At 41.6% G+C, this 11,473-nt stretch overlaps 1 protein-coding gene across 1 annotated transcript; it reads left to right on the forward strand.

Moving 5' to 3' along the window:
- Window positions 1-985: 985 nt before the first annotated feature.
- LOC306776028 (uncharacterized protein) lies at window positions 986-9,260 on the forward strand. The gene is made up of 9 exons (XM_079266617.1): window positions 986-1,283; window positions 1,908-2,060; window positions 2,273-2,378; window positions 2,517-2,640; window positions 3,189-5,510; window positions 5,812-5,980; window positions 6,517-6,679; window positions 6,748-6,880; window positions 7,404-9,260. The coding sequence occupies exons 1-9, from the start codon at window positions 1,219-1,221 to the stop codon at window positions 7,568-7,570; spliced, it is 3,402 nt and encodes a 1,133-aa protein (XP_079122743.1). The 5' UTR covers window positions 986-1,218; the 3' UTR covers window positions 7,571-9,260.
- Window positions 9,261-11,473: the final 2,213 nt, after the last annotated feature.

Genomic DNA, 11,473 nt, shown 5'->3' on the forward strand with positions numbered 1-11,473 from the left:
GGCTTTTAATTTGTTTTTACAAAAGCTTAATTGGTTTATCCCTAAAGCCTGTATTAACGTAACATTGACAGAGCATGGTATCAAGGCAATTGCTTTTACACCATAGCGAGGGTGTTTGTTTGTGTTCCGGGCAATAGGTGCTCCCTCTTTGGGAAGACAGACGAGCAGAAAGTGCTATTACACTGTCTTTAAAGGGCCTTTTGGTGGGCAGTTTCTTCGCTTACGGCCATACCACCCTGAACACGCCCGATCTCGTCTGATCTCGCAAGCTAAGCAGGGTCGTGCCTAGTCAGTGCTTAGATTGGAGACCGCCAGGGAATACCAGGTGCTGAAAGCTTTTTTTCTCTCATCAATCACCCAACTTGACAGGGCAATTACCATTGTTGTCGGCCGATCGATCTATATATATTATATAATAAGCATATAGGTTAATATTCGTCACATTTATGTCACCTTCCATTGCTATTATGCAAATTGTGTTTTAGGTGGCTTGTGAGTGTCTTGTTTCTAAAACATAACTTTATAAAAAAGTATGCAATGAACACACAAGACACAACATTTATTGTGAGATAATCAAACAAAAAATAAACAGTATTTTGCCCAAAACATAAAGTATGTCTTTGCACAGTCCCTGTAGCAAACATTTGTGACTGAGAGTGAATAAAACAACTGCAACATGTGGTTTTTAACGAGAAATTAGGGTGTATCTAAGATTACATGCTTAATAGGTCATCTTAAAAAAACATTTGATTCAAACATTAAGTAGAAGGAGGTGATAAGCAGTCATACAGGAACTGGCTCTGATAAGTAGCTAAATCGTGAAATGAGAGCATTGTCCAATCAGAGAAAGCAAAGGGCGGGACTTCCGCCTGCTGCCAGAAAGGAGGAGGAGTTTGTGTGCTTGGAGGGAATTTCAACGAAATAGTCGTCTTTTTTCACGAGCTAAGATTACTTGGATAAACAACCGGTCAACACAATAGCGGTACATCTCTTACACAACTAAGGATAAAACACAACGACTGTTGGCTAACTGCACATGCAAACGTAATTGAATGAGTGCAGTTGAACATGTTTCTGCAAGTCCTCAGTCGTAGCATTCTTAGCTCGCCTCGATGAAAGGTTATCCGTAGCTTGCTGCATGGGCTCTCAACGATGGGCTCCTTCGGAATATGCAGATACTCGACCGTAGACATTTAACACTGGGAATAAACGTTGGTCATGGATCGAAAGAAGAGGAGGCTCGAAAGTCAACTGTGTAAAGCTGTGAAGGATGGAGAACCGAGGTGACGTTCAGCTCCCCCTCTTTGTTTTGTCTAGACATGCCTTTTGTTGATGCGATGCGACAGATCGTACACACATTTCTTTGCGTAGCTCGCCGTCTTACACGATCTTAACTTAACCCTAGTTATGCTCCTGATACAACAGTGGTAGCAAATTGAGTGTTTCATGAATGAAACAAGTTGTTTCAGTCCTTGCTTAAATGTAATCACTTCCTTAGTACGTGTTTGGGGTCTGTGAAGTCCTCAAAACCCCATAACTTGAACTGAAACGTGTTTCCTGTTTTTGCATTTTGTTGAAATAAGCATTAGCATTAAGGGTCTGCTCGTGACCACTGTTTCCTTTTAAACGGTGCAGTTTGTGTATGATAATGCCCACATGTACTTTCAGATTGTTACCCTTTTGCCTGTAACGTTAACACGTCTCACGCATGCACTAGCCTGACGACTGCTCGAAAGATATAGTGTATCATATGTTGTACACATAAAGCCAGCAACCTGAGGGAAACGAACATTGACTTAATCCACACTGCAATATTAAGCAGGATAGCATACCCCCTTTTTCAATACAATAAGACTGTATTCCACAAAACAATGCATGCCAGATTGTGACAGATCTCTCGTTGGCAGATCTGTGCTGCTGCTTCTTTCACAAGGTGCATGCCCCCACCTGGTGGGCAGTAAAGGGGTGGCTGCGATACATTTGGCTGCTGGCAAAGAGACTGAGAAGAACACGCGCTGTTTGAAAATGTTGCTGCAATATGGAGCGGACCCCAATATCAGGTGTGGTTATAAATAGTGAAAAGAGAAAGCACCATGTCACCTTGTGAGATCATTTTCCTGTGTAACTACACAACCCATTTATCTTCCACAGACTTTTTGCATCACTTAAAACCTGCAGTAACTTTCCATTAAAACATAAAATATTGTCACAAGCTACTACTAAAAAATCTTTGAGCATCATGTAAAGTTGTGCTTTCTTGTATTTCTCCCAGGTCATCAGAAGGCCTGACTCCTCTTCACATTGCTGCACTGTGGGGATGTTATCAAAATCTGAAGCTGCTCTTGATGAATGGAGGGAACCCAAACATTAAACATAATGTAAGCGTTGTTTTTAGCGTTATTAATAATTTTCCATAAATGCTGCCACACCTGTGCTGTAACAAGGTATCTCATCATAATGGCTTTAAATGTTTGCTTCAGTTTGGTTTACACCTGTTATCTCCTCAATTTATTTAGGAAGGGGATACACCAGGGCAGCTTGCAGAGCAACAGGACAATCGAAAATGTGCCCAGCTCCTTCAGGACTACCAGTTTAGTTCGGTGGACACGGAGGAAGACGAGTCACCGCAATTCCAATACTGTAAGAAAGTCTCCTTGAGGCCTTTGTTTTATTAGGGGTTACTTAAAGCACTTCATCTGAAACACACCACTTGAATGCAAAGTCAATTTTTCCAACTTGTGTTATTTCATTAACGTGAAGAAAACGATACATATCCAGTGGTGTTAGAAACAGAGATATTATAGTAATAGTATTTTGCAGTACTATGTATTCAGCCGGTCAAATGTTTAACATCGGCTGCAAGCAGATTGTTATAAGAATATAATAGAATTTATACAATCTTTATCCCTTTAAGGGGGAAATTTTTCTCTGCATTTGACCCATCCCTGTATATACGGCCCAGTCGGGGATCGAACCGTTGACCTTCCGGTTCCCAGACGACCTCTTAACACAGTGCGCCACGGCCCCCAAAACATAACAGAGTAACACGACAATAATTACAGTGATTGCGCAACAATCTCATAAATATATGAGATAAAAAAGAGTTTCAAGAATTTGGCTGGCTGGTAGTAATATTTTACCTTTTGTAAGAAACAGTGTTAATTTAGGTTTCTTTATTTCCTCCACAGCTGTGTATTCAGACCAAACAGACACGTCCAGCTATCCTGAATCAGACAGCAGCTTCAGTTCCCACTCTTCTATGATAAGTGACTTTGGTGAAGCCCCATTGAGCAGCACAAGGCGCTCATCATTTTTCAACCTATCTAACATTAATGGAAGGCCAGATTGCAGAGGAATGTCATATAACGTGCTTTCTGACATGGACACTAAGAGGCATAACAGCCAGTACTGGAACAATGCCGCCTCACATTGTGCATCTGAAGGTCCCTCCATACTATCGAGTACTCGCATGTCCGCAGTGGGACCTGCAGCGAGTCGCAAGAGCGTGAGCTTCAGAGATGTCGATGAATTTTTCCCTGTTTTTAGTCCTGAATCTCCCACACAGCCACCCGGTGTTGATGGCAGCCCGTGCACCAGCGACTTACCTTTTGACATGTCCGAGTACTCTGACTTCCTGGATTCAGAACGCATGGCCACCGTTTTACACACGCAGGGCATCGACGTCACATCGCCAGATCACGTTTATGTTTTCTGCAGGGAGAGCAGTGAAAGCACAGAGGAGGACATGGAGAAAACGGTCGTCAGTCGCAGTGCTTTGACAGAGAGTGACGATGAACAGGAGGGTGAATGTGTGAAAGAGGCTCAGGGGAATATACCAGAACAGCCAGTCCTTTCCCATGTTGACGTGAGCAGCAGTGGGTCTGGTAGTACCGGTAGTCATTACAGTAGCTGTGAGAGTGACCATTACACCAGTGCACTGGATGCTTCTGTACAGCCCAGACATCTTTTACTAAAGGGGGGTTCTCTTGCGGCTGAATCCAACAAAAAGATTCAGATTTCTACAGACTCTGATTCTAAATTTGCAAGGCAAGACTTGAATCTACCACCTGTTCAAACAGAACCCCAGATGGATTCAAAACTTGAAACGAAAGCGCATGTACAAGGTATGCACGATCAACTGGTGTTGTCTGAAGCACACCCAAACAATGACTTGTTTGAACCTTGTAGTAGTCCTGTTCTTGACACTTCAAGTGAGTGTGGCGTTGGTCAGCCGGTGGCAGACACCCCGTTGAATGATGCAGCCGAGGCGCTACAGGAAAACGCCGACCTTGCAGTCACACTAAGTCCTTTTGTAACAGGCAGGACTCGCTCGAGGTTGAGTCGCTGCTCACTGAGGACGAGCAGACCCGCCGAGAGCCTCCACATCGCGTCTTCTTTGTTCGACGTGACCCTCCCCACACCGGTCCGAACACGCCGCCACACGCCCAGAACTCAGAGCCGTGCAGACCTTTACGGTTCACCGCATGCACATTGTTATACGCCGTCCTATTCGGGGAACGACGCAGTAGGAGGAGACACGTTTTCTGCCGATTGCACGGGCACACGGTCCAGCACCCTCGGAGCTGGTTCAAGTGTTAGCGATAGCCAAGCTGACACGCTCGTCCTCTCCAGCAGTGTAACTGACTCTGCCTCTCAATCGCAGACTTTGTCCGACACAGTCATACTGGAGGAAAACCAGGATTCTTCAATGGGTGCTTATGAAAGAAACCTTGCAGAGGTGATACTGGCCATGCAAGCCCATGATCTTGCTGAACGCAGGGATTTTCTGACCGATCTGACAAGTACAGATGAGGCAACAACGACGAATCACGTAAATGATGCTCCCGGTGAGGACAAATTAGATAGCCTAAAAAAAGATGTCTGGATCACCGAGGACTGCAGCTCATCTTCATCCAGCTCCACCTATTTTTCCCCACGGAGGTCCAGAGAAGATTCCGACCTCCCTTGCACTCCAGGCACCGGATGCACCCCCAGGTACAGCATGAGCCGTCTGTCGAGCTGCCGCAGGCCTCAGCACCTGGCTAACCTGTCTTACACCCCCGGAGGGCGGCCGCTCATTCAGGACCCGGACGAACCGGTGGAGTACCTCTACACCGACTCGGAACAGGGCCACAAGCTGATCGAGACCCACGTCCCGCCTACAGCAAACGCCTCGCTCAGCTCCAGCATGAGTGCTAGTAGCGGCGGCGAGGAGACCGTCCTCTATGACTGGCGCTCCATGCAGAGTGACACGGTCGACGGAGGAAAGGAGAACCAGACGCCCCAGATGGTGCCACAGGAGGAGGAAAATGCCAAGGACAGGCTGTTGGCAGAGACAAAAGGGATGACGGACAAGGAGCTGAGATTGAGGCTACTCGAGCTGGGGGAGAGCCCGGGCCCTATCGGCTGCCGTACCAGGCCCGTTTACATGCGGCGGCTGTGTCGCCTGTTGCAGGAGTCAAACTCCCAATCGCCACATCCCCAGAGGCAGTTGGACCAGCCACAAACAGGTACGGCTTGTGCTCGTCTTTTAAAGTCCTTGATTACTACTTACTGTGCTGTGACTCGGTAATGATAGTATTAGATTGTGAGCAGTTTTGGGGATGAGATGGGAAGTGTGTGAGGAGATAAATGGATTACAAAATGTTTTTGAATTATACATTCAGAATTATGTTTCTATTTAAATGTTTGTCCTGTGAAAAATGTATTTCTTAATGAGCTATACCGATGCACTTATTATCATTTAGCTTATCAACCGTGTCACTGACACAGCAAGTCATTTTCTTCTGTTCTATTATTTAATTTCTGTAGATTTAGGTTATAGTCCAGAATTGTGTCGGGCCCTGCGGACCTTCGAGCTGCCTGATTGCAAGGCTGACGAGCAAGCTTTGTGCCAGCAGTTTGACCAACCGGATCAAAACAGGAAGTGGAGGGAGGGCATCATCAAGTCCAGTTTCAACTACCTGCTGCTCGACCCGAGGTCTGCTGGCTCTTGATTTGTGTCTTTCTTCTCGGAGGATAGATATTTAGCATGAAGTGATATGATGATGCCATTCTTATTTGGCATGGAAATCATTTCTACCACCCAGTGCTTGTAATCAGAACACGAGGCTCTCTTCTGTATGAAAAGCAATTCACATTTTTTTTATCCCATAATCAGAGAAAGTACCTAGGTTTGTCCGTTGCCATTTATCATAAATGTCACTGGGATGTTTTTTAAAAAAAAAAGCTGAAAAATCAGGCAAAACATTTGCCAAATCATCAACAGTTTCTCAGGTGTGAGAGCACTATAAACTCATCTCCATTTATGTGTTGAGGCTACATTATCATATCACTTTCCATAAGATAAACGGAGCTAAAACTATGAAGCAATGTTTAATTCCCAGTGTATCTTTAGGAATAGCTTGTTTCCTCATTTATGTTTTAACCACCACTTCTCTTTAACACAGAAACACTTTTCACCCTCAAAAGTATAACAAAATGGATCTTTTTCTCTTTTCTTTTTTGCTCTGCCAGAGTGACGAAAAACCTCCCATTCCGCAGTCACACCATGACTCCACAGGAGTGCTTCCAGACATTTATCCACGCTATATTTTACGTGGGCAAAGGGAAACGCTCCCGGCCCTACAGCCACCTGTATGAGGCTTTAGAGTACTTCAAAGGAGACAAGACTTCCAAGGTGAGGCAGCACCTGAATTAAATAAATAAAATATGTATATAAAATACTGTCCCTTCTCTGTTTGACAGAAATTGTGCACCAAAGTGCAGCACATCCTTCAGGTGTGGAATGCCGAGCAGGGCGTCATCTCACTGCATTGTTTCCAGAATGTCATTCCAGTGGAGGCTTTCACAAGAGAGGCCTGCATGGTGGAGGCCATCGGTGAGTACAACAAGGGATGAAACTCATCACCAATTATCTAGGTCAATGGGATTCATTTGATAAATTAACTATTTAATAACCTGTCAACTGTGTTTTTAAAATGCTAATGGCTATATGTTGCACGTTCTGCCTTGTTTTCTTTCTGAAAAATTGCAAGTTGCTTATAATCTCACTATACTGTAATTTTCCCAATTTCTTAGAAATCAAACGCATGCAATCGTACCTTCCGTACAACAACCACAACCTTGGTTTTATCTTACAGCATCTTCAATAGATCTTTAATCGTTTTGCTGTACCCCATCATTATCAGTGTATGATTTATTTTTGAAATGGTCAACACCAAAATCAGCACCAACAATACATAAACCCTTGCATGTATGACTTAATAAATGAAATAGAAGAAAACATTCTGTAAAAATGAAAGTGGGATTTAAGGAAAATCCAAAAACGAACACAAATAAAACCACTAACTCTGACATGGTGCAGCATGTCAATAACCTTTTTGATTCTTCAATTGTCCCAGGGTTGAAGATGCTCACCAATCAGAAGCGAGGGGATTTTTATGGCGTGGTGTCCAACTGGCAGGTGAAGAAGAAACGGGACCTCGGCGTCCACCTGCTCTACCGGGCCATGCAGATCTTTCTGGCCGAGGGTGAGAGACAGCTCAGACCGGCAGACATCAGACAGTAGTGACTCCCACTGGAGGGGGGTGTGAACAGCAGCAAAAATGGCAACGCACAAAGGAGGTCACACCACTAGTTCAGGGTTACAAAGTAATTCTTCTTTGTTGCACTAGGTGGGGTTTACAAAATCCAGCTCTCTGGAGCTGTTACCCGCAGTGTAATTGTCTTTCTGCTACAAATGGAACTGTGTAAATTGCTCAGGGATTAAGATCATCTTTCTTCTTTTCCATTTTAAAGTAAGTCCTTTTTTTATAACGTGTTTAATATAACATCAAAACTGCCTGATTTCTTTGGAGATGGATTTCTTCATTACATTGATTTTAATCATCTGCCCAGATGTGACACAATATATTGATTCCTCAAAAAAACGTAAGGGTGGAATAACATGGCAAAATATATGGATTGATGAACATGAACACAATCAAAATTGGTAGACTGCAGGTTTTTCAGACGTCACAGCAAATAAGCATCATCATGTTAGTTCCCAAAGACACTTGGTTCTCTGTGGCACGAAAGACGGATTCAAATTGTTCCACAACACATTCAAAGGCCTTTCAGTGTCATCAAATCAAAAACAAGCAAAACAAGCTGGGAGTGTTATTTAGAAAGTAAGCGGAGGCTGGTAACTGGTTCTTAGTACTATAGGTTTGTGTATAGTTTTAGAAACTTAATGTGTAAAATGTGATATTTGCTTACATGGCCGGCTTGCCATTTCTTTTGTTGTGCTATTTCCTTTATTGTTAAAAGCCAGTGATATGATGGTGTCTAATGGCGGTAGTTGTCTGTGTGTATACATTTCTTTTAGATGTGTCATTACAATGAGCTCTGTAGAACCGGATGGTTAAGTTTGTCGGTAGTACAGCAGCACTTACCCTGTTAAGATGGGTAGACTGGCCAAGTTGGTAGCAGAACTAGTTTGTATTAGTCATCATTGGGTTACAGACGTTATTAGTTTTCTGAAACATTGTCTCCCCATCTCATGTCATGGTCTACCAATTTATGTTCATGGTCAGCGGGCTTCAAAATCATTCATCATCTCCCCCAGGGTAATGCACTTGATCAATTATCTGGAGGCTGCACATATTCTTTATTTCACACAAAATGCATCAATATTAACTGTTCAAAACATCATTTTGTGTTTTAGAAATAGTTTTTTACATCCTTATCCCCAGCTTAAAGAAAATCAAAGCATGAAACGGCAAGTAAAACACCTGATCTGTGGAATTTACTTTTAATTATGAAATTAATTGACTTTTATCTGTGATAAATAAACTATGAAGTCATTAACAGTAGTAATAATCATCGTAATATTTTAGTCACGTGTTTGTATTTCTAAATGCTTGTTTTTTTTTAGGTGTGCACTTTTTTTCCAGTTATAGTTCTAAAAAATAAAGGCGCCTCATTGTGAGCCATGTTTGGTATGTTTGATTTGTTGTCGAAAATACATGTATCATTCATGTGTACATCGTTTATGCATACATGTTATGGAGTGCTCTCTTTTCATTATGATCATTAACTGCTGTACTTCCTTGACCTGTTTTTTTGGATTTGTGTAAATCTAGTAAAAAGAAAAATACATATGACATGAAGCTGAACTGGTTGAATCCTTGTTTCCTGTTCATCTCCTGTTCTCGTGTGTCCCTCTAGTGGACAAAATAAGTCATGTGTTTTTCATTCAGTCTAGAATTGTTCCTTTCGTGCAGTAACTGGTCTTCATCCACTCTGATTTATTTATTGTGTGTTAGGTGTAAATATGACTTTTCTATAAGAAGTTACATAATCCCTACAGACAAAAACGTATAGGACCACTTGCACTATATTACACAGTTCATTCATCAAACATTTCATTTTGTTATTGAAGCTGTTTTGACAAAAAATAGATTATTTGACAATTACTGCTCATCTCGTGAGGCAAGCCTTGAAGCCGTTGAAATCAGGGAGTAATACATAACATGTATTTACACCTTTTCAAGTACAGCCTCACACTCAACCATTGAACAGGTGACTTCTTAAGACCCTGGGGGATCAGGGCTTAAGAAGGGACATTGGGATTTGGCCCTCGTGTTGAGGTGCAGTATTTTTCTGGGCTGTCGTAAAATTATTTTGTAACTATGCACCATTTCCTGTAAAATCGAATCTGAAATTAGACAAATTGTCTCATGAATGTGATTTGAAGATAGCTCATGAATGTGATTTTGAACTATTCTATGGTATTGACATATGTATTAATACATACATATACATATTTGATGACATAATCTACTATGTCATTTTTTATGACACTAGTTTTTGATGGCATACTATTTATAATTAAAAATATTTTTATTATTACCTCTATACTTTCATAACATGACATTATGACTTATTGATAATATACTTTACAATGTAATTTTTTTATGACACTTTATAATTTGTTGTCGCATACTATACTTGGCTTTTTTTTAACCTATTATGAGATTTGTCATGATTTCTTGAAGTGATAAAAACGGTTCATTTTGCTCATTTTGTAACATATTAACATGAATAAATACATGCAAATGCACACATGTTCTCCTTCATTGTTTGTGTACGTTTCTGAATCAATGTGATGGCCTGAACAAACATTCCATCATATATTAGTGGGTAAAAGTAACGTTCTTTCAAGGTGAAATGTCCGCCTATGAAAACTTTAGATATAAAAGTTTTTAGAAGATTTGTAAAAGATGCATATTTTGATATTCATATTGCTTCAAGGCTTTTATCAAGTAGGTCAAGATTTTAGCTGGTTCCCCTTTCATGCAGCCAACGTCACCACCAATCATTATGTTCATGCACTCAGACTGCATAGCTTTGTTTCTTTCAGATTATACAGATCACACTTAAAAGAAAACATGTAGGCCATAGCTCAAAATGATGCTGTAGGTTATTACCCAAACACCTGAATAGTCTTGCCAACTGTCCCTAATGGATTTAAGGTTGAAGTAAGCAAACGTTAGCCTACTATCGTCCAAAATAAGCTCGTAGCACTCTGGTCCAAAAAGAAAAAAAGTATTCATTCATCACATTACCTGTCTTTTACCCACTTGTCCACCTCTTCTCTTCTTCTTTTTCTTCCCTGGGTCTTTTTGACATGATGATACACTATTAAAAGTGTAAAAACAGTCCAATCGGCCTCTATGCCACGGGCCGGCTCTGACATCTCCTCCAACCAAACCAAAGAAGAACGATGTAAAAAAAGGACTCACCACATTGTTGAAGACTGAACTAGTGACTTTATTTGATCAAATACAACAATACAAATAGCAGGCAGTTTATTTTTTATTTCACATGATAAACAGCTGACGGTAAAATGACATTTGATCGTGTTTAAAGTATCTGTTCAACCAAACTGATTATGACTAGTATATTTGGATGAAACCTGAGGGGTGTAGCTGATAGTGTTATCTTGAACAATAGTTTGATGCGATTATAACTTTTGATGAGTCAATCTTTTTTACTCCAAAAAGGCCACCCATCATTTTAGAAAGCATCTAGTCATACATAGCATATTTTTGCTGTGTATTTTTTTGGTAATCATTACAGCAACTACATCTTTTATCAGACCTTAGATGCAATGCAAAGTTATATGTCTTTTTCGGCTTTCTTTGAACTATCCCTTGCATCTATATTCTTCTTTCTCCTCTTCTGTAGCCAGACTCGAGCCCCTACATCTCAGCAAGGGTGATCGAAATGCAATCTGAACTGCTAGCCGATTCACACTGCCTGTGTGTGCCTGCTTTTGGGGAGGGGGGGGGGGGAGACATGCAGAAGAATAAATAATGCCATCATCAGCATATCGTGACGCTATTCCTTGTGACGTTCGGATGACATCTGGGACACAGTTGCATTCATTGTTCAGCGAGCTCTTCTACACAGTTAAACCCACCGACAG

Source organism: Melanostigma gelatinosum, assembly GCF_949748355.1.
Source record: "Melanostigma gelatinosum genome assembly, chromosome: 4".
NCBI classification, from domain to species: Eukaryota; Metazoa; Chordata; class Actinopteri; order Perciformes; family Zoarcidae; genus Melanostigma; species Melanostigma gelatinosum.

Excerpts from the sequence above, each read along its gene's own strand:
- LOC306776028 (XM_079266617.1), top strand. The coding sequence starts at position 1,219 with ATGGATCGAAAGAAGAGGAGGCTCGAAAGTCAACTGTGTAAAGCTGTG. Across the intron at positions 1,284-1,907 it reads GTGAAGGATGGAGAACCGAG|ATCTGTGCTGCTGCTTCTTT; the intron begins GTGACGTTCAGC and ends TCTCGTTGGCAG. Across the intron at positions 2,379-2,516 it reads ACCCAAACATTAAACATAAT|GAAGGGGATACACCAGGGCA; the intron begins GTAAGCGTTGTT and ends CAATTTATTTAG.